The sequence below is a fragment of the Antechinus flavipes genome, chromosome 6, assembly GCF_016432865.1.
Source record: "Antechinus flavipes isolate AdamAnt ecotype Samford, QLD, Australia chromosome 6, AdamAnt_v2, whole genome shotgun sequence".
Taxonomy (NCBI): Eukaryota; Metazoa; Chordata; class Mammalia; order Dasyuromorphia; family Dasyuridae; genus Antechinus; species Antechinus flavipes.
The window spans coordinates 247,010,655-247,038,392 of NC_067403.1; the positions used below are offsets into that span (position 1 = coordinate 247,010,655).

At 57.5% G+C, this 27,738-nt stretch overlaps 1 protein-coding gene across 1 annotated transcript; it reads right to left on the reverse strand.

The window, feature by feature from the left end:
- Positions 1-1,269: 1,269 nt before the first annotated feature.
- Positions 1,270-26,427, reverse strand: TNKS1BP1 (tankyrase 1 binding protein 1). Its single transcript, XM_051965963.1, is given in 13 exon segments — positions 1,270-1,624; positions 1,989-2,064; positions 2,488-2,645; positions 3,031-3,167; positions 3,559-3,706; positions 4,223-4,574; positions 13,757-16,539; positions 18,034-19,317; positions 20,287-20,347; positions 21,849-22,443; positions 22,446-22,535; positions 23,671-23,779; positions 26,341-26,427. Coding segments are annotated over 11 exon segments (5,763 nt in total). The 5' UTR covers positions 23,765-23,779; positions 26,341-26,427; the 3' UTR covers positions 1,270-1,624; positions 1,989-2,003.
- Between the last annotated feature and the right edge of the window lie 1,311 nt (positions 26,428-27,738).

Sequence of the window (27,738 nt, forward strand, 5' to 3'; positions counted from 1 at the left end):
GCCCACTGGGCTCCATTTGTCCCACTAATGAGGCTTAAGTGTTGGATCTGGGCTCCTGCCAGCGCTGGGCAGGAGGAAGGGAGCGCGCTTGTGCCAAGCGCTGTGCGGCGGCCTCGCCAGACAGCCTGGACTCTTAATCCAAGCGCGGCTCTCCCTGTCCCACCAGGGGCCCGGGGCCGGGAGAGCGGCCGCCATCCTGTGCCCCGTGCCCCGTCCCGGCCGCCCCCGCCCCCCCGCCCCGCCCTTCTCTCCTCTCGCAGCAGGGGGCACCTGGCAGGTACCGAGCGCGCCACGTGCTGAGGCTCAGGGCCCGACGTCCTCAGCCGCCTGAGAGCGCCCAGACACTTCGGAAGTGGGGGAGGGGGGTAGACGAGATGTCCTGCGCGGCCCCGCCCCCACTCCCCCATTTGTATGTCTCACACTCTCTCCCTTCCCAGACCCTCATCACTGCCTCTGTGGACGATGCTCCGGCCTGAGCTTCCGCCATTAAAACACCCATCACTCCACTTTCCGCGGGCCCTTAGCCGTGTCGTTCCCGTACGGGGGAGGGATGTGGATCAGAGCCCTGAGGCCCCGGTGCTTTCCTGGGCTCCTGTGGGGCACAGGCGCACTCGTGCCCGCTGCCCAGAGGGGGATGGCGAGGGCCAAGTGTTCTGGCAAACAAAGCGAAGGCGTCTGCGGAGGCGAGTGTCGGAGGCCCTTCCTGCAGCCAGGAAGCGAGCTAACGGGGAATGGGCTGGGGGTGGAGGCTTCTCCGGGGGCTCTCCCTGAGGCGGGGGAGACATGAGGACCGGAAGGGACCTTCCACAGGATCCAGAGCCAACCCGGCCATTCTACAGATCAGCCAACTGAGGCCCACATGGCCCGGGACGGGCTTCAGTGTCTACCCAACTATGACCTCCGCCGAGCCGTGACCTCTGCCACGCCACGACCTCCACCAGGCTTATGATCTCCACTGAGCCCTGACCTTGCCCAGCCGTGACCTCCATCCGCCCTCTCAATGCCAGCTCTCACTAACCCATCAGATCCTGAGACCCCAGCGGCACCGACCCACCTGTGGGGTCCCCGCCCTCACCAGAGGCTCAGGGGTCTTTTGGCCCCCCTTCTCCACATCTGCCCCATACTCAGCGGCTGTTCGCCCATGGCCGAAGCTCCGTGAGGGCAGGGCCCGTACCCCAGTGGTGCTTAATGATCGCCCAGCCGAGCTGACCCCGAAGCCCTGGCAGAGGTGCTGCCGGGGCTCTGAACACACACACAGCGGGGCCTGCATCACCAATCCCCAAAAAAACTTTATTGTGTCGAGTGACAAAGCGTCCTTGGTCTGCACAGGCTCCTGGGGGTGGGGGGAGGGGGGCGGCCCACCGCCCATTACAAAAAATCCGAGGCTTTTATCAAAATGCTATAAAGTGGTATCAAAAGAAAACCCAAAGGTGGGCGGGGGCGGGGAGGACGGGAAGGGGTCCTGAGGGAGGGCGGGGCCAACACCGGCAACCACAGACAGCATCCCGGGAGTGGGGGGTGGGGGTACAAAGTGCATAAATGTGCCAGGGGGGGCGGGGCCACAGCCCTCCTCGGGCCGGAGCCTCCCAGGCCTGGGCCCCTTCAGAGGATGCACAGGAACCACCTGTGAGGGAAAGAGCGAGACCATCATTAGCGGGGCAGGGCCCCCACCCAGAGGCCATCATCAGAGAGACAGGGGATCCCTACCCCATGCTGGGCCCCTCCCCTACTCCCAGGGCATTCCCAGGCGCAAAGCAATCCGGAGATGGCGGCAGCCTGGGCCACTGAAGGTGGCTCCCACACTAAGGATGCTCAAGGAGCCGTGATTTCCTCAGGGTGAGGAGACCCCGGCGAGTCCCGGCTCCATCTGGGAGGGCCGAGGGGTGACTCTGAGGCCCTGGCGGAGGCCAAGGCCTTGCAGGATCCCAGGGGCCTTCAGGGTCAGGGTGGGCACAGCCCCCGGGGGCAGCGGCGCGGACCCCGCTCACCTCTGAAGCGCCACCTCAGACCCGCTTCTTTTTCAGCTTCAATGCCTGTAGCCAGTTGGGGGATGACCCTTCGGACCTAGACGGCAGAGAGAGAGTGAGTCCCGGGAGCCAGAGTGGGCACTGGACGGAAGAGGAGCCCCTGGGGTGGGAGGAAGGAGCCCCGGGGCGACGGCAGCCGCGGCTGAAGGCCGAGGAGCTGGTGGGGGCTGGCGAGAAGGAAGCGTGGGCGGGAGGATGCTCAGAGGGAGCCCAGGTATGAGGCGCCAGAGCCGGCACATGCGTCGCTCAGTCACGGGGGAAACCAGGTGAAAGTGTCACTGGGAAAGAGCTAATCAAAGCGGAGCACAGAAAAGCGGGGTTGTCTAAGTCGCCGCCGCCACGCAGCTCCCAGGGATCCTCCTGTCCAGTTCCGCGCCCTGGTATAATCTGGGCCCCACCGCAGCTGTCTCTCCCCGGGCAGGCCCCCGCTAGGAGGGCTCCCCAGCTCCCGTCCACCTACCCTGAGGATTTCTCTGGCTTGGGAGGTAACGCGAGGGGCTTCCCGAGGCCGGGGACCTTGCAGGACTTGGAGCGCTGGACGGCAGACTCCTTCTGGGCTGACTTGCTCTCCACCTGCTCCCCCTCCTCGGCTGAACGGTTTCGGGGACGCAGCTTAGCCTGTGTTTCAAAGGATCGAGTCACAGGCGGGAAGGGAGAGGAGGGAAGGGCGGGCAGATGGCTTTGGGGGGCCCCGGATGTCGGGTCAGGGGTCCCCGATCCTGGCTCGGACTCCTGCCAGGGAGCCTCTCTCTCTGTAGACAGAAGACTGGGGGAAATGGTCCGGCTGCAGATCCCGCTCTGGACGGGGAGCCGCGTGATGGGGACGGCGCCAGGACGCAGTAAGCTGGGCCCAGCTCCTGGGATGCATCTCTCTGATCATCCCACCGGCAGCCCCCACCCCACCCCGCCTAGGCCTGTGGCCCTGTGCCCGGCCTCTGCCCCCTGCCCGCCTCTGCCCCCTGCCCACCTCCCCTCTCTGGCCCTGCCTGGGGGCTGTGGGTACCTTGAGAGCGGAGGGGCTCAGGCCAGGGAAGAGGTTGACTTTCAGGCCCTTGGTGCCCAGGGACATCCGTGTGCGGCGGCTCTGAGGCTCCTCCACCACCTCGTCGTCTGAAGACGGCACCCGAGATGCCCGTGGCTCTGCAGGACGGTGAGAAGGGGAAGGGTGCTGAGCACCGGACCGCGGGCCCCGGCTCTGCCCCAGCGCACATTTAGCACCTGCCCATATTCCCAGGCAGCTGAATAAATCCTCCCCTGCACCAAGGTCGGGGGAGAAGTGGTGTCCGGAGGCAGCGTGGCCCAATGGCTCGGCCTCTCTGGGTCTCCTGCTTTTCTCACCACGTGAGCCAAGGTTTTCTGAGCGAGTCACTGAGCCGCTGTGCCTCCATTTTGTCAGCTGCGGAGGGGGGTCCTGCTCCTTGCAGCGAGCCCCCCTTCAAGTACTACACAAGTGGGACGATGACATCCCAGGCCGTGCCTCGGCAATCCCGCCCCCAGCTCTGCTGCCCCCACCCGCAGTCTGATTCCCTACCTGTGGAATCCTGGAAGATCCAGGAGTCGGTATCGGCCTCCGAAAGCCCCAGGGTTCCCCCAGGGCGGATGGCTGGGGCTCGGTGTCCACGCTTGCGGCCCAGATTGGCACGGCTCCGATACATGGCACTGTCTAGAACTTCTGTGTCCTAGAACCAAACAAGGCACCTGAAGCTGCCTCGGTCTGACCCCAGCCTCCTGGTCATCTGCAGCCGCGACGTTGGGGACCTGCTTCCAGTGACCCCCGGCCCGGCCCACGCAGACCCAGAAAGCAGCAACAGGTGGAAGGGCCCTGAAGCTCCGACCCCAAACCTCCTGCGTCCGTGCTGGAGGGGAGGGGGCCTAGGTCTGCAGCTGGGGCCCCCACTAGTTTTGTGACTCAGTCTCTTCTGCTGTAAAAGGAGAGCCCTGACGAGATGCTCCTAGTCCTTACGCCCTCGGCCTCTGGTGGATAAGCCCTTCTGCGTCCCTGAAAGCCAGCCCATCTGCCTGGCTCCGCCCACAGCCAAGGCCACCAGAGCCGCGTGCCGGGCCCCCCGAGGAGCCCCAAAAGACACTCAGGGCGGGCCTCCTGCGGCACGTCGCCTCCAGCCCCAGCACTAGAGCCTGTCTACCAGAAAGCCCACCCCGACCGACCGCAGCCCAGGGCTCTGCCCCCTACTAACCTCTATAAAGGAAAAGTCCTGGCTGGACAAGTTGGAAGGAGGCCCTGGGAGCAGGCTGGGCGCAGCGGGGCCATCCCCCCGGGAGCCCCAGCCGCCATCCACCTCCTCTGTCCGGCTGGCCTCGCCATCAGGCTGGGGCCGGCAGGAAGGCAGAGGGTCCCTCCTGAGCTCCGGCTCCTCCTCTTCATCGTCATCTGCCACCGTTTGCTCCTCATCCTCTTCGGGCTGGCCCCTGGGCCCCGAGGCCGCCTTCTCCCGGCCGGCAGATGCTCTCGAGTTGCTGGTGGCCAGCATGTCTTGCAGGAGGCCCTGAGAGCCAGATGGCGGAGACCGGGCCAGGCACCCGCTGGAGCTGTGGGCGAAGCGGGTTGTGAGAGGATTCAGGAACAGCCGCGGGAGGGCAGAGCTGGCCCTTCCCATGCCGACTTCACTCCTCCACTCTCCTCCCGAACCCCTCCCTTCCCACCGGTACCCTAGAATCTTTCGGCATCAACCCGTGGAGACAGTGAGGTCCTGACAAGGAAAGAGGGCACAGATGGAGCGTGGCTCCGAGTCCTGCCTCCGTGCTCACTGTCGCACTTCCGAGACGGCTTCCTCATCCAGAACGGGGGAAACCTAACCTTGGCCCCGGCGCCCTGGCCGGAGTGGCTGCCAAAGGTGCCTGGGAAATCTCAAAGCACGGCAACGGCAGGCCTTGGTCACCTCCTGAAGGGACTTGGCTCGGGGGCTCGCCACCGTTCAGCTGCACTGGAAGATCGGAGTTCCAGTGCTGCCTGTCCCCTGGGACCTCTCCAGGGGTAGGAGTGGATGGTCCCCGAGGGCCTTGCCAGAATCCAGTTCGGATCACACTGATTTCCTCTCTGGGCACACACGTGCACCACAGGTGCACACCAGCTCACACATATGTGCACTGCAGCCATAGACCAGCTCACACACATACACACCAGTTCACATGCATGTACACAGCAGGTGCACACCAGCCTGCATGCACACGCACCAGCTCACATGCACATGCTCATGTACATGCACTGCACCAACTCACATGCACATAAACCAGCTCACATACACTCGCACATGCACCACACCAGCTCACATGTACATGGCACCAGCTCATACACACACATTCCAGCTCACATGCACATACCAAGTTCACATGTACATGCACCACAGGCACGTACCAGTTCACATGCACACGCACATGCACGTGCACCGCACCAGCTCACATGCACTGCACCAGCTCACACGCGCATATACCAGCTCACATACACACACACCAGCTCACGTGCACATGCACCAGCTCACGTGCACACGTAGGTGCACTGCACCAGCTCACATGTACACACACTTGCATGTGCACTGCACCAGCTCACATGCACATGCACCACAGGCACGTACCAGCTCATATGCACACATGCATGTGCACTGCACCAACTCATATGCACATGTAGGTGCACTGCACCAGCTCACATGCACACATAAGAGCTCACATGCATATGCACCAGCTCACATGCACGTGCATCAGCTCATACACACACATACTAGCTCACATGCACACACCAAGTTCACAAGCACATGCACCACAGACACATACCAGCTCACATGCACGTGCACCACAGGTGCACACCAGCACACACACACACACGTGCGCGCACACACACACAGCGAGTCCAGACCTGGAAACAGCAGGAGGGACACAGGCCAACAAGCCCCAGAAGAAGGGGCCGGCAGAGGCCACGTGGGCCTTTCCCAAAGCCAGGGAAAGAAACGATGAGAGAAGAAATAGAAGCTGAAGCCTGAGCCAAGGGCGTACCAAGGGGCACTAGAGATAGGCTTGACGCAAGGACCGGGCCCTTGGCCCTGGGGCTATGTCCCGGGTTCGCTGGGGAGAAGCAGACAGATGTGACAGGAAGTCCAAGAAAGGTGAACATCCGTGAGCAGGTGTTGGGGAGGCCGGTCCCATAGAGGAAAGAGAAATCAGAGGCCCACCGAGGCCTCCCCTGCTTCCTATGCCCTCGGTCACGAGAAGGGCTGGGCGGGCAGGCAGCAGAAGGGGGCCGAGCGCCTTTGAGTGAGCCAACCCAAACCTGCCCTCTGCTCTGGAGGGTTGTGGGAAGAGGCACGGTGGGCCTAGCTTCTGGAGAAGCCTCTTCTCCTTTCGGAGGTAACTTTCATCCTTTAGAAAATGAAGGGTTTCTACAAAACCCTTGAGATCTAACAGTCAGTGTGGCTACGGAAAGTGGCTGGCGAATAATAAAGCAGAAAAAGAACAGACACAAAACGTAAGGATCTGCAAATATTATCTCATTTGATCCTCACTACCTAAATAGGTATAATAATAAATAAGGTGCTATCATTAAACCCATTTTGCGGATGAGGGGAATAACTCATCCAAAAAGCGTCAGAGGCAGGTGGCGGCTCCTGAGGTCAAGCCCGGCACTCTCCACTAGGGCCACCCGCTGTCATCAGAGCCAGTCCCACCACGTGGCGCATGAGGGAACTTAGACCCAGAATGGAGAGATCCCAACGCCAAGGAGTGTGGAGCTGGATCCAGATCACAATCCCCGATTCCCGAGTCAGAGCTCTGGATGGACTCGGGGAGCTTTGGGGACCCCCAAGAGATGCCCAGGACGCTTCCCCCGGCTCAGAGGGCAGATGTCGGAGACCACAGACGGCCAGTGGACACCAGCAGCAGCCTGGAGTCTCGACCGGGGCTCCCGCGTCCTGCCTTTGTGACCTGGAACGAGTGATTCATTTTCCCCAAGTGCAAAAGGAAGTTGGACAACGTGGCCACTGAGGCCCCTTTCAGTTCAAAATCAAAGATGGACCCAAGATCCCGTCCTCCGGGTTCTCAGGAGTGGGACAGCAGGGCCCCCAGGGACTGGGGGTGGGGCCCAACAAGTCAGGCCGGAGGCCACAAGCACCAGCCCTCAAACAATAAATGCTGATGGGGATGTAGAATATTTAAACATATTTAACATGTATGGACTACCTGCCATCTAGGGGAGGGGGTGGGGAAAAGTTGGGACAGAAAGCTTTGCAAGGGTCAGTGTGGAAAAATTACCCATGCATCTGTTTTGAAAATAAAAAGCTATAATAGAAAAAAAAAAAATGAAGGGGACGTCGGAGGACCTGGGCCAGCCACTCTGGAGAGCAATGGGGAAGCGTGCCCAAAGGCCCAAGGAGCATCTCTACCGGCTCTGGGTCCCAAAGGGAGGAAAGAAAAGAGAAAAGGCTCAATCTGTATAACGTTTATAGCCACTCTTTTTGTGGTGGTAAAGAATTGGAAATGAAAAGAACATCTATCGACTGGCGAACCGCCGAACGAGTTGTACTCCGTGAATGTGATGGAGTATCATTGTGCCGTGAGAAATGATGAGCGGGATGGTTTCAGAAAAACCTGGGAAGTTACATCAGTGATGCAAAGTGAAATAAGCAGAACACACCAAGAGCCACATTACGAGGATGATCTACTGTACTTAGCTACTCTGATCCATACCACGCCCCAAGGCTACTCCAAAGCACTCATGAGCAGGGCTCTCTATCTGCCTCCACAGAGAAGCCATGAACTCTGACTACAGGTGGAAGCATATTTTTCCCACTTTCTTTATTTTTCTTTTTTGTGACATTTCTAATTCAGAAATGTTTTGTACGCTTTTATATACTCAACTGACAGCATGTTATTTGTTTTCTTAATGAGTAAATGAGAAACTGGAAGAAAGGAGGGAATTTAGTCTAAATTTTTAAATATAAACTTTTAAATAACAATAAATCATTTTGGTTTTTTTTTTAAAGTATCAAGTCACAGGGTGACCTTGGGTAAGTTAATCCCCTTTTCTGAGCCTGCTCATCTGACAAGCTGCCATGGGGAAGGCAAAGGACAGGAGTGGGGCAGGGGAGAACTTTGGGAAGGGGGATTGTCATGAGACAGCCTTGAATTTTTTTTTTTTTTAAGTTTCTTACATTACATTCTAAAGTCCCTCCAACTCAGCCTACCAACATGCAATTCTTAAGTCCTTACTATGTGCCCTGGCACTGAATTAAACATTAGAAATGCAGAGAAAGATAAATACAGCCAAGGAAATGACGTTCCAATGAGAGCGACAATATGTAAATGACTAGGTGCACACAAATATAGATGAAGCGGATGGAAGGCCGTTTGAGAGAGGAGCAGCCAGAGGATAGGAAAAGCTCCTGAGGGAGAGAGGGAAGAGGGGAGGGAAGGAAAGGAATGAAAGAAGGAAGGGAGAGAAGGATGGAAGGGAAGGGAGGAAGCCAGGGGGCTAGGAGGTAGGTCATGTGCTCCTTCTGCACAGGTCAGAATCTTCCTCCGGATCTGACGGTGTCTGCACTGAGCAGAACTTAGCCTTCCTTAGTCTCTGTTGGGAAAATTAGCCCTGAGCCAAGGAGAGCCCAGAAAGACATCGGTATGACTCTTTAAAAGAAGCCCCTTGCAAAAACACAGGCATTTAGGTAAAATGAAATGAGCGATCTGCTTCTCAGACTCCTCCCCGTCCAAAAAGCAAGAGAGCCTAGAACTAAGTCACCCTGAAGACCAGCAGCTCTGGATTTCGGAGCCCCCGGTCCCCTGACGTTTCCCACCCAGGCCGTCTCGGCCAAGTACCTTCATCTCTCCCGGCCCTAGTTTCTATAGGAAGGAGTGAAGCAGATGGCGTCTCGGGCCCCTCCCCCCAGAGATCAGTGATCCTCTAAAGCCCAAGCTGTGGCTCCTGCGGAGGCTGATCCTGCTGATCATCAGCAAAGGAAGGTGATCTGAGAAGTCTGAACAGAGACTACAGAGATCTGGGCTCCCAACCAGCTGGTTAGAACAGCCCAGCCCCCTTCTGGAGTCACAAGCCTGTCATTCCACCCTTACCCTTCACCACCAGGTGCCTCTGGCACCCCATTAGAGCATAAGCTCTCTGAAGGCAGGGACTGGGATCCTTGGTGCTATTGCTGCTGTTGGATTGTTTTCAGTCCTGCCTGAGTCTTTGTGATCCCATCTGGGATTTTACTGCTCTGGGTCATTTTGAGAAAACCGAGGCATACGAAACTAAGTGACTTGTCCAGGGTCATACTAGAAAGTGGCTGAGGCTGTAGTTATACTCCAGGCCCAGGGCTTCTTAAACTTTTCCCACTTGGGACCCCTTTTCACCCGAGAGATTTTTACGTGACCCCAGATGTACAGGTATATAAAATAGGTATACAAATCAAGCATTTACTTTGCAAACTCCCCTCTATTCAGTTATAAACTTCATATAGAGTCATGACCACAGTTTAAGCAGCTTTGCTGCTCCCTGGTACACCGTACATGCATAATATATGCTCGTTGCCTTGACCTGCCTCAAGCCTGACCTGTCCAAGATGAAAAAGAACAAAAACAAGGAGGCTCCCTCTCCCATCTCCTCTTTCTTTATAGATCCTATTCTCTCTTTGGTGCACCCCAGATTTAGTGCTGAAGACGTCTTTGAGTCACCCATTTAACCCCTCTCCGTTTCTTTCTACAGATGAGAAGACTGAGGTCCAGGGAATGGCCTGACTTGCCCAGTGTCCCTCAGCTATGAGATGGATGAATCAGGACCAAAGTCGAGACCCTGGGATTCCTCAAACTCTTCTGAAAGTACATTCAAACACCCCGAGTTTCTTTTTTTGTAATTTTTTTAAAGAGCCTTAATGCTGTTTGTTAAAAGGCATTAATCATAAGAACCAGCAGCTACTACGTTGAAGGACCACAGGCCTTGGAATACTTATATTCCATAGAGCAAAAGAGCCGGGGCGGTTATGACCACGGGTGACTTAACCAGCAAAGTTAAGTATAATTTTGAATGAAAAAAAAAATCAATTTAAAAAAAGTTAACAAATTCAAGGCATGTGGGTTTTTGTGATAAAATCCCCAGATGGTAAGGGAAAATTCAACATATAACATCCAGGAGAAATAGATGATAAACATTAAAGACTAATTATAAGGCACTCAATAAGGTCAAACTGTTTACGTCAGGGGTCCTCAAACTTTTTAAATAGGGGCCAGTTCACTGTCCCTCAGACCGTTGGAGGGCCGGACTATAGTAAAAACAAAAACTTTGTTTGGTGGGCCTTTAAATAAAGAAACTTCCTAGCCCTGGGTGAGGGAGATAATCGTCCTCAGCTGCCGCATCTGGCCAGCGGGCCGTAGTTTGAGGACCCTTGTTTTACGTCATAGATGTGAAAATGTTAGCAGTACTCTTACGACTGCTATCATTATTTGGGCCAGTGGTTCTCAAAGTATGGTCTAGAGAATCCTGGGGGTCTCTGAAACCCTTTTAGAGGGTCTACAAATTCAAAAAGTTTTTATTTCCAATATAGTAAATGTCTATAAATATAATCCAGATAAAAACGTTTTAGAGAGCTCCTCAATAATTTTTAATTAGGATAAAGATACTGAAACTAAAAGTTTGAGAACCACTGATTTGGGCAGTTTAAAAGAAAGGCATGGGGCTGAGCTGAGTGTGGTGGAGTGAGTCTTAAAAAAAATAAATAAAACTGTGTAGGAAGACATCAAATGAGGCATAAAAGGAAAAGTGATTCAGAAGAAATTAGTATGGGGAAGGTATTGCTGAAACTTAACCCTCACCAGGAACGGTTAAACAGGGAACAACATATCTATCTAGAAAGGTATAAAAGTCTTCCGAATTCAGAAAGAAATAAGAGGGCAAGGAGTTGGAGGGAAGAGGATAAAGGAGGGACTCTTAGAGGGACAGATTGGTTAAAGAATAGGAGAGCAAGGTAATGAGAAGTAAAATAGAGGAGTGAAGAGGAACAAGAATAGGGCAAGGAAGAAATAAAGTGAGGAAAAATAGGAAGGAGGCAAAGACACAACAAGTAAGTATAGCTGAGAATATGAATGGGATGAATGTACTCCAAAACCAGAAAGTGAATGCAGATTAAAAATTTGACAATATGTTCCTTTCAGGAAACATTATAAAAATGAGAGATACACACAAAGATAAAATAAAGGGCAGGGATAAAATTTAGTATGTAAAAATAGCAGGGATAGCAACCATGATCTCAAAGTTAAAGTTAAAATAGATCTAATCAAAAGTGAGTAATAGAAAAACTACACTGTGTCAGCAGTATTATTTAATATTATTTTAGATCATTTAAAATACCTGAAGAGTGTAAAAATATTTGAGCATCTACCTGCCAAAACACAGGATTTACAAGAACTCAAACATAAAATAACTTTTTATACAAATAAACTCAAATCTAAATAACTGAAGTAATATTTATCGTTCATAGGTAGGAAAAGCCAGTATCACATTTAAATGACAATTTTGTTTAACTATTCCATTCAATGTCATCCCAATTAAAATCATTTTACCGAGTTAGAAAAAATAATAACAAAGTTCATTTGAAAGAACAAAAGGTCAGGGACTTCAAAGAAACCAGAGGAAAAAAAATGGCAAGGAAATAGATTCAGCATGATCTGATCTTAAACTATATTATAAGGGAGAACATTGTTGAGTGTAAAAAAAGGATCCTTTTGATGATTTCAAATTGTAATTTTCTGGTATAAATAAAATCTATGTGGATAAGAACAGAAGGGAATGCAGAAAACTGGAAAAAAAAAACATTTTTATAGACAATCAGATAGGTTGAGATTGGATTGGAGGACTGAGATGTTATGAGAATACTGGGAAATGATGAACTGGCTGATTTAGAAAAATATGACAAGACTTAGACTTGGAGGAAATAAGCATAAGACATACATGGATATAAGTGCATGTGTGTATTCAGATATCTAATGTTAATAGCTATGTAAATGTGTATATATATGTAACATTTGTCTACACATGTGTAATATATTTTATGCATAATATATGTACAAATATATGTAATATATTCTACATATACATGTACATATATTTCACACATATATTTTGATATATGTTGCATATGTATTATAAATTATATATGTATACAATGTATACATGTATTGCAATATATACATATGCACTTTGATTACATAATACACATATATCGTATTTGTGTATATTTACAAATTTTAAAATACATAGTTAAAATACCTATATATGTCTATTTTATCTACATGTGTGTGATACATAAAATACATGCGATATACATGCACATACATACACACATCTACTCTATGCTTATAGAAATGGATGGAGAGAAAAACAGAGTTAAACGTGCACGTCAGAGAACAAAAGAAAACCGAGAAGGAAGCAAAGAGAAGCTGGGCAGCTTGTCTTCAACGGTCTAGTATTGATTAAATGGGTTTTCTCAAACAGAAGCGCGTTGCTTTATATTGAATCCTCTCTTATGGTCTGCTGTACATCACAATATTTAGGGGATTTTTTTCTCATTTTGTATTTAAGTTTAAAATGTTTTTCAAGTTACCAAAAAACAAAGAAAGGGGTTTTTAGAAGCTTTTCCTAAGAGTGTTTTGCTAAAATTCTGTGGAACAGCGTGAGAGCCAGCTCCTGCTAGCACGCTTCTGAAGCACCCCGGGGGCACTAAGCCCTGAGTCCTAACCCTCGCTGACCAGCTCCCCCGGGCGCACGCTTTGCCCAGCCTGCCCCGCGCCTAAAAGACCTGGCCTCTCAGTGAAGGAGCTCACTTGTGGGACCCCGGGTCACCCGGTCTAGAGAAGCCAGGTTTCACCTTCCTTCCAGCTCCCGATGTTTGGACCTCTTTCACTCCTCCACCCAGGGCCTCCAGAAGAAGTAGGCCAGAAGGATTCTGGTTTCTCGGCCTGACGGGAACCACGGGCTGTGGTGGCCGATACTCTGTTTATTCCCGGAGCCTGCGGACCTACTTAGGACACCCACACACACACCAACCTCAGGACCCCGAGTTCCCACGGAAGGCCATGCTCCTTTACTCCAAGTGGCCGCGCCCCACTGAGTGCACAAGAATCACGCCCTGGACCGCCTGGACCTACTCAACTTTCTATGATCAGATACCGTGGGAAGTTTACAGAAAATTCCTCCCATTGAAAAGTTTTATGAAACCATTTGGGGGGACGACACATTGGACAGCAGCACATGAACATCTTAAACTTAGAGGCAGCTGGGTGGCAGTGGAGCACTGGGCCTGGAGCCAAGAAGATCTGAATTCAAATCCAGCTGGGTCAAACCTGGACAAGTCAATTAGCCTCATATTCCTCAGTTTTCTCCTCTGCAAAATGGAGATAATTGTGTGTGTGTGTGCGCATGCACATGCACATGCACACATGTATATATGTATATATATATATACACATATATATAAATACACACACACACACACACACATACACACACACACACACACCTCCACCTCCGAGGGATCTCGCAAGGATAAAATGAGATATTATTTGTAAAGCATTTTGGAAATTTTAAATGTTAGCAACTTGTCTTTAGCAATTTATGCTTTCTCCTTATAAGAAATACAGCAAAATCTTTAGGAAAAAACTGGTGAGGTGGGGGAGGACCACAAGAAGCCTTTGGGAGGTAGGCTTCCTATCTCCAGCTCTGCGCTGGACTGGGGTTCCCTTACCTGGTTCCTGAGATCGTGGTTTCTCTCGAGTCCATCCCGACGTCAGACGCGCCACTCTGCGAAGGCCGTGAGCAGTCGCCGCCATAGTCCGAAACGCCGGGCTGGCTCACCTCTCCGACTCCCAGCTCCCGGGCTTCCGAAGGCTCTCCGGCCTCCAGGCCACTGGATAAAGTGGGGCCTGCAAGGTCCGCCTCCTGAGACCAGTCCACCTGGCCAACCCCATGCTCTCGCAAGCCCCCGGAAAGGTCAGCGTTCCGGAGCCCCAAATCGTTCTGCCAGTCCATCTGTCCGACTCCGCATTCTCGTGCCTCAGCGGAAGCTCCAGACTGCAGCGGATCGGAGAGATCCATGTTCCTCAAGCCCAGATCGTGGGCCCAGTCCATCTGTCCTACCCCGCGCTCTCTGAGGCTGCCCCCAGGCCCCAGGTCTGAGCTTCTCAGCTCGAGGTCGGCCGTCCAGTCCGCCTGCCCCACTCCATGCTCCCGCGACACCAGAGGCTCTCCGGGTTTCGCGTCATCGGCTGCCTCCACAGTCCTCAGCCCGAGGCCGTGAACCCAGTCCATCTGTCCTACCCCACACTCTCTGGCCTCGCTGGGCCCTGCCGACTGCAGGACCCCTGAGACATCTATATTCCTCAGTCCAAGATCTGGGGTCCAGTCTTTCTGTCCTACTCCAAGCTCCCGGGATTCCCCTGGGCCTCCATTCCCTAAGCCACTGGGCACGTTCATGTTTCTCAAGCCCAGGTCAGAGGACCAGTCGGTCTGGCCAACTCCGTGCTCTCGGGCCTCCCTCGACCCTTCTGATTCCATACAACCAGACACATCCAAGTTCCGGAGGCCCAAATCATCAGTCCATTGGGTCTGCCCCATCCTCATCTTCCCAGAAGACACAAAGTTGGCGCCTCCCATCTTCTCCGAGTCACTGAGAATGCCCAGGCCTGAGCAGTTGCCTCGGTCGGTACCGATGATACCGAACTGGTCACTCTTGTCTGTGCCTTCGATTCGGAAGTCACTGGTCCAATCTCGTCTCCCCAGACCGAATTCCCTCTCTGAACGACTCATGTCTTGTTGGCCAAATTGACTGGGCCAGTCTTTTTCTCCAAATTCCCTAGACTGGCGCGTGACATCATTGCTCCTGTAAGTCCCAGCTTGATCCTTCTTCCCCAGCTCTCCCTGATGATGAGAGTCATTGATCTTGGGCCAACTGCTCAAGTCTCCTTCCCCAAGTTCTTGGTCCTGTAAATTGGAAGTATTAGGGCCACATGAGCCCTCTGGCTCTTTCTCCAACATCTCTCCAGAGCTAGAACTGGCATTTTGATCTTTCTTCCCAAACTCTTTATCCTGCTGCTGCGAATGTCCCATACTGAACACCCCACTCAGCTCTGTCTCTCCAAAGGCTCTTTCCAAACAATCTGCGGCTCTCTTGCTGCCGCCGCCATATTCACTCATCCAGTTGCTCTTCTCAAACTCCCGAGCGTGGAGATCAGCATCCTGGATACTATAAGTCCCAAGTGAGTCTCTCTTCCCAAATTCCTGATCTTGTAATTCGACAGCCTGGCTGCTGTAAGCCCCAACTGGGTCTCTCTTCCCAAATTCTCGGTCCTGTAATTCAACAGCCTGGCTATTGTAAGTCCCAAGCGAGTCTCTCTTCCCAAACTCCCAGTCTTGTAATTCAGCAGCCTGGCTACTATAAGTCCCAAGCGAGTCTCTCTTCCCAAATTCCCGGTCTTGTAATTCAACAGCCTGGTTACTATAAGTTCCAAGCGAGTCTCTCTTCCCAAATTCCCGGTCTTGTAATTCAGCATCTTGGTTAGTGTAAATCCCAAGCGAGTCTCTCTTCCCAAACTCCCGGTCTTGTAATTCAACAGCCTGGTTACTATAAGTCCCAAGCGAATCTCTCTTCCCAAATTCCCGGTCTTGTAATTCAGCATCTTGGTTAGTGTAAATCCCAAGCGAGTCTCTCTTCCCAAACTCCCGGTCTTGTAATTCAGCAGCCTGGCTACTATAAGTTCCAAGCGAGTCTCTCTTCCCAAATTCCCGGTCTTGTAATTCAACAGCCTGGTTACTATAAGTCCCAAGCGAATCTCTCTTCCCAAATTCCCGGTCTTGTAATTCAGCAGCCTGGCTACTATAAGTTCCAAGCGAGTCTCTCTTCCCAAATTCCCGGTCTTGTAATTCAGCAGCCTGGTTACTATAGCTCCCAAGCGAATCTCTCTTCCCAAATTCCCGGTCCTGTAAGTCAGCAGCTTGACTACTATAAGTCCCAAGCGAGTCTCTCTTCCCAAATTCCCGGTCCTGTAAGTCAGCAGCCTGGTTAGTGTAAATCCCAAGCGAGTCTCTCTTCCCAAATTCCCGGTCCTGTAAGTCAGCAGCCTGGTTAGTGTAAATCCCAAGCGAGTCTCTCTTCCCAAATTCCCGGTCTTGCAGGTCAGCAGCTTGACTACTGTAAGTTCCAAGCTGATCTGCCTTCCCATATTCCTTAGTCATCACATCCCCTCCTAGGACACACTCCCCGCTTCGGTTTCCACCGCTGGTATCGAAGTCTTCCTGCACCCCTGGCTGGCCTATGCCATAGGTACTGCTCCACTCCCGATGGCTCTGCGTCGCCCCTATGCAGCCATCATCAATGGCCCAATCCCTTTCACTGGAAGCTGAGCCCCCAAGGCCATAGCCCCCGGTGCCTTCTCTGGCCCAGGTGGAAGAGGGGCTGAAGGTGCTAGGGTGTGAGTCTACACCAATACCAAATTCACTTTTCAGGTCTTTCTGAGCCCATCCCAGGAGCCCCTGCAAAAACAGAAAAGATACAATTAAAGTGATGCTTAGAGGTAAGATCTAAGACACACACACGGTTCAGTCTGTTTCACTGTCTCAGGAGACCCCTTGGAGGAGACTTGAACACTGGTGGGAAAGAAACAAGGCTGGAAAGCGCTGTCTGTGGGGGGAGGGAGGAGCACGCTGAGGAGGGTATGGAAGGAATCCATCCCCAAGCCCAGGAGCCCCATTCCTTCCTTGACTGTCTTCCCTACCTGGGCTCCACAGAGGAGCCCACATTCTGTTCCCTCAAGAAGACTCTCCCCACTTCATCAAGGCCAGCTCCCCAGCAGACCCTCACCCTATGGGTCCCTGGCAGAACCTAGCACGTGGATGAGACGCTGTGCCTTCGACTTTGTCACTGTCTGCGAATTCCCAGGCCCCACTTACCCCCCTAGGTCTGCTGGCCCGAGCCACCAGCTTCGGATCTGGAGAGCGAGCCCGCCCGGCCTCCTCCCACAGAGCCGCATTGGCCAGCAGGCGCTCCAAGATCGACGTGCTGCTCTCTTCCCCGCCTTGGGCCATGGCCCCCACCCACCCCGGGGTGCCTGACAGTGGCAGGGGGGCCCTAAGAAAGGGGGGGGTCAGAGCTCCCTTCTCCCAGACCAGTCTAACTACTTCTGACTGCTCCCTGAGAATGGCTCAGGCTTCGCAGCTGCAGCCAGCCCCTCCCAGACACAAGTTGAGTCACCCAGATCCCGGGACAGACACACCTACTGGCCAGCCCTTAACCCCTTCTCCTCCTCCTCCTCCTGGGCCGCCCGCCCGCCCGCTGCAGCTCAGGAACTCAGTGGCTGCGTGCCCAGGACCTGCACGCCCCTTCTCCCAGGCCCCACCCCTGGCCTGGCCAGCTGGCAGAGACTTCGCCGAAGAGCAAACCCGAACCGAGGCCGCTCCACAAGGGCAGCAGGGCGAGAAGCTGGGTCCTAGCTCTGACTGGGCCGTTCTCTGGGGGGGAGCCGACAGGGAGACCCCCAGTCTGGGACACTCTGCTTCAAGAAGGGATGGCCTTGATCACCTCAAAGGCCCCCCAACTCAGAGGTTCTAAGGGGCCTTTTGGTTCTGACATTCTGTGTTCTAAGGGCCTCCCAGCTCTGATATTCTCTGATCTAAGGGCCCTTCCGGCTCTTATATTTTCTATTCTAAGTCCCAGCTCTCATACCCCATGTTCTAAGGGCCCTCCTGACTCACATCCTGTGTTCTCAGGGTTCTCCCACCCTGTGTTCTAAGGGCTCCCCCAACTCTCCTACCCCGTGTTCTAAGGGCCCTCCCAGCTCTCAGACCCCATGTTCCAGGGGACTTCCAAGCTCTGACGTTTTTCAGCCGGGGCACTCTGTACCCTAAAATTTCACTCAAATATTGATTCTCCCTTTTGCGGCCCCACACTGTCACTCAAGTAGGCTCTCAGCAAGCCTGATACCGGCCCCCTCCACGCCCCAGCCAACCTAGGCTCCCGGCAGCCCTCACCTCAGGGCTGGCACTGGGCAGCTGAGTCTCACTCTGCTCAGGTAGTGTTGTTTTCCGGGCACCGTTGGCACTGGGAGGTGGGGAGGCCAGGAGCTTGTCCAGCCAGCCGGCATCATTTTCAGGGGCCCTCATTTCGGGTGAGGACCCCCTCACCTCCAGGTCCCCTCCCTCAGGCCTAGTCAGCCTAGTCTCTGCTTTTGCCAGGTCTGGGGCATCCTCCTGGGAGGGGGTGGCCTGCTCAGGGCCAGGGGCATCGGCAAACAAGATGCAGGGCTGAGCTGGGGGAAGGGGCGGCTCCTGCTCCCGGACGGGCTCCAGGATGGGCAAGGCTGCCTCCTCCTCCGGAGTGGGAGGCAGAGGGGTCTCCAGTCTGGCCAGGGGCTCCTCCGTCCCTGCCACCTCCTCTGCTTGTAGCAGGGACGGTCTTGGGGAAGCGCAGCCTTTGGGCTGAAGATCCGAGGGGGGACCAGAGGAAGCTGGGTTTCTGCCATCGCCCCGCTGCTTCCGGGGGACCTTCTGGGGAACGCTCTCGCTCTGGGCCCAGGAGGCGGGCCTCGCCGGCCTGGCGCTCCGATCGCCATCAGCCCCTTCCCCCTCTCCCTCAGAGAGCCCCGAGTCGTCGGCTTCGGTGATGGGGGAGGGTGGCGGGGACTCGAGCCGCCACACGCCCAGGCCCGAAGGCCGAGTGGGGAAGGTCCATTCGAAGGACTGTGACAAGCTCCAGTTGGACTCTGTCCCACTCCCAAAGGGCTGCTCCAAGCCACCTCCTTCTCCCTGGCCCTGAGGCAAGGCAGCCAGCGACCCCCCTAGTTTCTTCTGCTCTTGGTTGGGGGGCCTTAGCACACCTTCTGAGAAACGCCGCTGTTCCAGGTGGGGGAGCCGGAGGCTTGACTCTCTGCCCTCCTCCTTTTGCTCCACGGGAAATGTTCTAGAGTGCTCCAAAAACTGGCCCCCTGAAGGAGGAATCTGGGGAGGGGTAACCTGGGAATGCTCTGGCCCGGGGGACCCTGGGGCCTCTGGCGGGGTGGAAGTCTTCTCGGGGGAGAGGACTGCTCTGGGAGACCCAGGGGCTTCCCCGGAGGTGCAGGATGGGCTGAATGATTTTAGGGGTTCCGGTGACTTCTCTGTGGGGAGGGCTGGGCTCTGGGACACAGAAGGTCCCTCAGCAGAAGGGGCCGGGTCCTGTGATCCTGGAGCCCCCAAAGGGCTAGGGGAGGGATCACGAGGCCCGGAACCCGGCGGGACTGGAGGAACAACACACGGATGGGCCGAAGACTTGGAGAGCTGTAAAAGAAAAGGCTGTCATTACCCACCGGAGCACGATGGACGGGGCGTGGGAGGCGGGCATGGGGTCTCAGGGTGCCCTTCTGCACTTCAGCAATGGGATACAGGGACCTGTCCGTGATTTCAGGAGAAAGAGCCGGTGGGGAAACAGGCCGGGACAAAGCCCCACGAGGTCTCTGGAGCAGCGCCCTCCCGGGAGAAGGGAAGGTCTGAGCCGGGGCAAGGCCCCCAAGGGCAGGCCCAGTTTCTGTCATCTTTGGAGGAGAGAAGAACACGGGCTATGGAAGGCAAGGCCCGAGGGCCAGACTCTGCTCTGCACGCCACGGGCCAAGTCATCCCCCTCTGTAAACGAGGCCGGAGGCCCCTCCCAGCCCTAACACCCTCGGACCCCCTGTGGGGCCCTCGGTTCTGCATCAGGCCCTGTGGGACCCTGAGAGGAGGCGAGGAGGGGGAGCCACGGCGGGTAAAAGGCCACAGGAAGCCTGCCTTGGGCCAAGGAGTCGCACAGAGGACACAGGAAGGAGGTGGAAGGACTCGGGCCCAGCTGGCCCTCCCCCTCGGGAGCTGCCTCCTGGGCCCCATTCAGAGCAGCTCTGAGTCAGAACCAGGCAGCCCAGCAGGTGGCGGCTCTGAGGAGGGAGGGACGGCCCCCCCACTTCCTTGGGCCCCCCACAGGCTCTAAGGTCTATGGGAGACTCTGCTGGGAGGCCTGGGGGGAAGCTCCGCCCTTCATCTAGCTCCAAGTGGTGCCTCTGTGTCCAGGACAGGCCTGGGCTGGGAGCGAGAAGCCTGCGGTTCTCTTCCCTGCTCCAGATTCTCAGCATCTTGTCGCTGGGCCCTGGGTTTCCCTCCTGTAAAAGGGGCCCCTAAGCTGGGATGCTGAAGCCTCCACACTGTGGGGTCTCTTCCAGGGCCCCTCCTGGGGTGACCAAGTTCTCTGATTTTATTCTAGGACAGGGGACGACTTACTTCGGGGGGGGACGCTGCATCTGCCAGCTCTCCGTTGGATGCCAGGTCGGAGGAGACGAGCCTGTGGGGAGGGGAGAAGAGGAAGGAGGGCCGTCACAGAGAGGGGAGGAACAGCGGGTCTCCCCAGGGGAGCAGGAGGGGGCGGGCCTGGCCCAGGTGCTGGGCACCCAGATGCCAGGGGCCTCTTACGCTCCCCACAGCGGGGCCGTCTCCGGCGCTGCTTCCAGCTGAGATCCTGAGAACCAGGCTGGGGTCTCCTGCCTTCTGTCCCACAGGAAGCAAAACTTCCAGCTGAAGGGGGAGAAGCTATTCCCACTCCCTCTTAATCCTTTTAAGGTTTCCCAGGTCCTGCCAGCCCGCTCTGGCATTTCTTCAGTGGTTTCGGTCCCACCAGGAGTTTTCTAGGCAAAGACACTTCTCCGGCTCATTTTAAAGATAAGGAGACTGAGGCGGGGTGAAACAGGGTGAAGGGACTTGCCCAGGCTCACCCAGCTCCGGAGTCTGAGGCAGCATCTGCACTCAGCTCTTCCTAACTCCAGGCCAGGCGCCTTCTACCCACCTCCTCACCCTCTAACGCCGGGCAAGCCCCCGGCCCTCGCTGCTCTCCCTCCGCTATAAAATGCACTTCCCAGGTGGCAGAAATGCTTTGAGACCTTCAAGTGGCATGTAACGTGTCACGGAGATGGGCCTGCCATTCCCGGGCCATGCCCTCAGCCACACAGGACCCCTGCCCCTCCCCGGGGGTCTCTCTTAAGAGGCTTTGGCACCAGAGTGGCAAGAGTTAAGGAGGCTGCCATCTTCCTTCTCCTCCCCTCAGCTGGGGGAGAGCAGTGCCAGGCTGGCTGGGCAGGTGCCTCCTCCTTCCGGGTCTGGCCCCACCCTGCCACGCTCCTCAGGGGCAGTTTTGCCACCGGCTGGCTCCCGGTCCCTGGAGGAGGGGCCTGAACCACAGGAACATCTCTGCTCCGTTCAGCTATGATCCCCTAGGGCCGGTCCTCCCACAGAGTCCCACAATGCACTGCAAACTCCTATCCCAACAGGGCTGGGGGTACAGGTCTGCTGCACTGCCCCAAAATGCTGCTCTCCTGAAAAGAAATAGCAGGAATCTGATCTCTCAGGGCCCCTAAAGGCCTGGAACCTCCGTGGGCACAAGAGTCTCCTCATCGTGGGGATTACAGACCAGAGATTCCCAGCTGGAAGGGACCTGAAAGTCCCGGGTCCAACCCTTTCCGGTGACACATGAGCCTGGAGCCCGGAGAGGGGGTTCAGGCCCCCAAGCCCTTCCCTCAGCTCAGAGAAGGCCCCGAGCCACAAGAGCTAACTGAGCCGTACGGATGGGAAGCCCGCAAAGGAGGGTCCCAAGCAGAGGGACAACAGAGTCCCGGATGCCTGCCCAGGCCAGGGAAATGCATGGGACAGAGCTCAGCCCCCGCTGCTCGCCGGGCCCAGCCGGCCTGGCTCCCTGCCAGTTCTGGAGCTGGGACGGGGGCCGGCAGGGGAGCCGGTGTCCTTGCAAGGCTGGACAACATCTCCCCCCACCCCGGCTCCTTCTCCCCGCTCACCTCTCCTCCCGCATCCAGCTAGAAGCTCCAGGCCGGAGCGCTTGGGGTTCTGCAGGGCGCTGTCCAGATGGACTCCGGCCTTCCTCTTGCTGCCCCTCCCCAAGCTTCGCCTGCTCCTCCTGGGACGGGTCCCTGGAGATGCTCCGGGTCTGCGTCTCCTCCTCCGCGGGGCTCTGAGCCGGACCATAGGCCCTCGGGCCGTAGTGGGAGCTGCCGTCCTGGCTGAAGGTGAGGCGGGAGCCCCAGAGCCGCTCAGGACTGGAGGGGCCCTCTTTCCGGGGCTGCTCCATCTTGGCCAAGATCTCTTCCACAGTGCTGGTAGAGAATCGGTCGGACAAGGGGCGGAAAGGAGCGGGAGCCTTTCGGACCCCTGCGGTGACGGAGCCTCGGGGCGAGGGGGTGGCGAGAGGCCCCTCGTCCTTGCTGGCCTCCCGAGGGCCGGCCCCGGCAGACGGCGCGTCGGCGGCCGGCCGAGGAGAGAAGGCCAAGGGGCGCTTGCTGCCACCGTAGGGCTGGGGTCCTGCCAGCATGTTCATTTTCCTGGCAGAAGGTAGCTCGGCCAAGGGACCCCGGGGGGGCCGTGGCCCCACTGGACCAAGAGGCTGGGTTTGGCGGGCAGAGCCGGCTTGGCTGGCAGCGTCCGGGGCTCCGGCTTGGGCTTGACGGGGGGCTTGGCCCGCGAGTCCCCTGCAAAGAAGAGGCGCAGGGAGGGGAAGCCGTGAGACAGGCTGGAAAGCACACTGACTTCCAAGTCGGTGAAAATGACACAAACGAGGTGAGAACGCAGCGCTGGCCCGTGCACAGACCCACGGGGTCCGAGCTCCTCCCGGCCGCTTCACCGAATCCCTCATTTTACAGAGAAAACGGAGGTCCCTTAAGGTTTCTGAGCGCTCTCCGGACGTGCTCCGGGCAGGTCCCTGGCTCCCTGCTGGGCTCCCCTCCAGCCTGCCTTATGCAGGGGGGTCCTTCAGGCCGCCACCACCTTCTCCTCCCCCCATGGAGAGCCTGAACATCCCTGGTCGTTTTCTGCCTCTACCGTTAAACCAGAAGCTCCTGAGGACAGGGGCTCACCTTTCTGCTTTCCCTTGTTACCCCCGTATAAAACACTTGGTGACCCCTAGAACCTCTCCACTCTGCCAGACACGCCCCGGTAGCCTGGAAAGGAGCGGGGAGGCCTAAGGCCCGGAGCAGGAAGGGCCTCAGACGCCTCCTCGCTGTGCGAGCCTCTGGGTCTGCCTTAGTTTCCTCATCTGTAAAATGGGGATCCCGACAGCGCCTCCCTCCCGAGGCTGTCAGAGGACAGGACAATAACGGTGACGCGCTTATCAGCAGAGGAGCCCGGAAAGCGCCCACAAATGTCTCTTTATGGCTGGGGAAGCCAGCTCAGAGAGGCTGAGCGCACTGCCCTGGGCCACCCAGCTGCCCAGCACCGCCCGGGGCCCGGGGCTTCTGACCTGCCCTCCTTCGGCTCTGACCGAGCCTCGCTCCCCCCGGTGAGAGGGGGGATTCCCCAGAGGAAGGGCCAGGCCCGGTGCCAGGCGGCCCAGCCCTCTCTCTGCCCTCTGCAGAGCGCCAGCCAGGAAGGACCTGGGGGCTTTCTCCACCCCGGCTTCCCAGTGACATGATTCACCCTGAGTCACCTGGACACCCGAACAGGCAGAGAGCTCCCCAACTTCTCCGTGGGAAAGCGTGACCTCAGCCCTCTCCAACTCCTCTCCGCTCCCGAGTTCTGGCCCATTTCCGGTGTCCCCCCCACACTCTCCCCTCCTGGGCTCGCGGGCTCCCTCCCGGGCACCCAGCCCCACCCTGCTCCCATCTGTACCTGGCTCCGGGCCAGCCGGCAGCAGCTCCTCCTCCATCTCTTGGGGGGGCTGGGAAGCCATGGGGGAGCTTTCCCTGAGAGCGGATAAACTCATCACTTGCAGCAGACCCTAAAGAAGGAACCGGAGAGGACGGAGGGGGAGACAGCCGGGTTAGGGGCCACAGGAGCTGAGCTCGGGCAGGCCCGGCCGAGAACCGGAGGAAAGGGGAAAGTTGAAAGGAAACAAGCAAGGCCCACACCAGGCGGCCCAGCCCTCGGGTGACCCAAGGCTCTCCAGGATGGCCCAGCCTCCCCCAGCAGGACCCGCTTACCTTTCCCACGGTCCCGGCTGCCCTCCCCACCCCCGGGGGCACCCACCAGCCCGGCCAGAGACCTTGGGCCTTGGCTCGCCCCTAAATCGCTTCACCTCATGGGGACGGGAAAAACCCGCTCCACGCCAACCTGCAGCCGCTCCGCCCCAGCCCCGGCCTCTTCCTCGTCTCCCTCCCTCGGCTGGGAGTGGTTCCCAGCCCCTGGCCCCCCCCTTTTGCCTACCCAGGCCTCCCTCAAGAGCCTGTCAGAGCTGCCTCCATCCAAACACGGAAAAACAGGGAACAAAAAGTAAACATCTGGAATACATTTTTTCCCTTTTTTTTTTTTTTTTTTTTTAAATTTCTCAATCGCTTTGGCGTCGGGCTGGAATTTGATGAGGTAAAGCCAGGGCCTGTGCCTGTTGCTATAGCAATGGCCTCCCACTGGATTTCAGAGCCAAGAGGAAGGAGAAGGCCCTGCGCCTGTGGAGAGAGGGCTGAGGCCTTTGGGAGTCCCCCTCTTGGCCCCCACACACCTTCTAAGAAGGGACAGGCCTGCTGGGCCTGGGCCTCAGGGGGACGGGAAGGGACTGGAAGAGCAGCCAAGGGAGCCGCCTCCCCGGCCACAGTGGAGAGGCCGGGGGCTTCGGGGCTCCTACCTGGAGAGTGGCCGCCTGGGCCCCAAGCCCACTGGGCCACCCCCCCAGGTGCCTGCATCCCTGCCTTCTCCTCGCCCCCACCCTCCCCCAATGCCAGGGTCACCTCCTGGGCTCCTAGCACAGCCTCCAGCTCCCTATCCTGCCCTGGGACCTTGGCCAGCTCCAGCCCACAACCAGGACCCCACCTACCTGACTGGGGGGGTGTGGGGGGGATCCTTCCCATTCCTTAATTCCCATGCCCTGCACCTGACCCTCCCCCACGGCCCACGCCCCAGCTGACTCTAAGACACAAGTCACCCCCAATTCCGAGGACCCTCTTCTGCACAGCCGGTACTCCCTTCCCCCCTTCTTTCCAGCATGAGGCAAGAAGGGAAAGAAGAGGCGGCTTCCTGGGAGAAGCAAAGCCATTGTGCTGCCCGGGAGAGAAGGGGTCTAGGAGAGAAGGGGAGGCGGGGCAGGAAACCAAAGGAGCTCTTGTCACTGTCTGCCCCAAAAGCAGGGGGGGGCAGTTGTCCAGAGTCACCAGGAATGTCTCACCTAGAAGGAGCAGAGCAGCTAGGAAACGAGCACAACTGGGCACAAGGATTAAGGGGGCTTAGGGGTCCCCCGAAGAGGGGGAGGGACCATCCTGCTGGGGGCGCCACCAAGGCCAGCAGGGGGCACGGTCCCGGGGAGGGCGCAGCCCCGACACCAGCCCTGCCAGGGAGACCGGGGCGGGGGACCCACCTGCCAGGGCTAGGCTCTGGAGCCCGGGAGCTAGGAGGGGCCCGGCTCCGGAGCCAGCCTGGAACAAGGCCACCAGCCCAGGGGGGCCAGGACTTCCTTCCTGTGAGCCTTTTCCGGGAGAAGGAGGAGGAGGAGGAGACGCGGGGTCGCCGTGGTCTTTGTGTCCCCGAGCCCATCACCCCCCGCGCCACCCCCCCAGCCTGGCGCTCGCTAGATGCCGCGGAGCCGCGGGCTCAGAGGGCTCCGGCCCGGCCCAGGTCGCTATGGGGGCCAGAGCTGCTGGACAAAGAGGCGCTGGGGCTGCGGGGGGAGGCCCGGGCCGGGAGCGACGTGAGCGCCGGAGCGGAGGCGGCAGCGGGGGAGCGTGCGGACCAACGCGGGCAAGCTGCGGCGCAGCCGGCCGGGGAACCGCAGGGTGGGGGGCAGGGCGGGCCTAGCCGGAGGTGCCATGTGGGGGTGCAGTGGGGGTTGGCCATGCGGAGGATGCAGTGGGGCGTGCAGTGAGGGGAATGTCATGCGGGGGTGCAATGAGGAGGCCGTGGTGGGGGTGAGGCTGACCAGGGAAGGCTCACTAGGGCGGCTCAGTGCCCGGGGGATGGGCGAGTAGGGCGCCGCCACGCCGCTCCCGCAGGTCCCCCCCACCCCGCCCCATCTCCACCCACCACTGCCCCCGCCCCCGAGCCCCCTCCCCCGCCCCGCCCCCGAGCCCCCTCCCCCAGCCCTCCCACTCTTTCTTCCCGGGAGGCGCTTCGGCGGCGTTCCGAGCGCGCGCCCTCTGCCTTTGCAGGGGGGGCGCTGAGTACACCCCCGGCTCCTACCCCCCACCCGCTCACGAGCGCCTGCGGCCCTCGACGCTCTCCGACCACGCGGGGCCCCTTGCTCGCGGGAAACTTTGCACCCCAACCCTGTACCCCCCGCCCCTCCTCCTCCCGCTCCCCCCACGCCAGGGCCCCGCCCCCTCCTCCACCGGGCCGCCCCCGCTGGTGCTCACTCACTCGCTTCCCGGGGCTCCGGTTCGCCTTCACCGCGCTGACCGCTTCCCGGACTCAGCCCCGGCCCGGCCCCAGCCTCAGCCGCCGCCGCCGCCGTCACCGCGGGACAGACCCACTGAGAGTCCGGGCGAGGCCCCGCCCCCGCAGCGCCCGGTTCCGCCTCCAGGCTGCTGTTCATGCATATTCATGAAATGGCCAGCCCCGCCCGAAACGCCCCCGGGCGGAGCGCAGCCGCCCGACCTTGCGGGAAGGAGGGCGCGCGGGCTCCGCCTTCATCGCCATTATTCATGAATATGTAAACGACGGCCTCCACCCCACGACTGGCGCAACGCGGCCGCAGAAACGGCTTAAGAAGGGGCGGGGACCACCGAGGCGGCGGGCTAGAGCGTCCCCGAGCCGCGACTCCGAGACTCGACTTGGGAGCTGCATCGGCGAGAAGCGATGGGCCCCTTCAGAACGGCTTCCGGTAGCTAGAAGAACCCGAGGCCTCCCGAAGCGCTGGAGGGTAGCCCCGCGTGCAGCCCCGCCTGGCGCCGGCCGCACCCCTAACCCTCCTCCTCCTCTGGCCGGAACGGGAGCGGGGACCCAGCCAGGGTCAGGGAGACAGTGAATACAAGCAGCCCTGTCATTTGGGCAGCGAGAGAGGCTCGATTCCCACTTTACATATGAGCAAGCTTAAGTCCCGAGGGGCTCAGCTTCGAAAGTGACCCACGCCGAGGCCTTGGCTCTGGCACGGGCTGAAATCCCGGGCCCGCGACAGGGATCTCGAAACGGGACGTTCTCGCCCACGTGTCAACGTCCCACATGCCTCGTGTCTCAGCCGACCCTGGCTCACATCGCAAGGGCTGGAAGAGCTTATTCTGCCAACCTCAGGGCCCATTAGCAACACCAGCAGGCATCCCTGTTAGCCTAGGGAGTCCCCGCCCAGCTCCATCCCCTACACCTTTCCCGAACCCCAAGCTGTCCTGGCCCCGGAGGCCGCCCCCAGCCTACTCATGAGTGATTCCCAGGCAAGTGGGGGCCTCCGCTGCCAGATCTGGTCCTTTTCTGGGACCACCCCTCCTGCTTCCCCCACCTCCTCCCTTCCCAATAAATGATTTGGACCCGAGCAGGTTCCCAACCTTGGTTTTACAGACACGTGTTATAGGCACGTAGGATGTGTCTGCTTATTTGAGCAATGGCTGCCTTTGCAATTCTGGGTACTTAAATACACTCCCTCCCAGGCCATCCATGGACTTCACTGGCCCGAGTTTGAAGGCCATACTCCAGAGGGGGCCTGGTGCCAAGAACACCCCAGGAGGACAGCTTTGATTCATGGCACAGGCTCCACGGTCCCCAAACATCAGAGCCCACAGCCGCCTCCAGTCCCACTTCTGCACCCCTATGCCCAGGCCCGGGCTC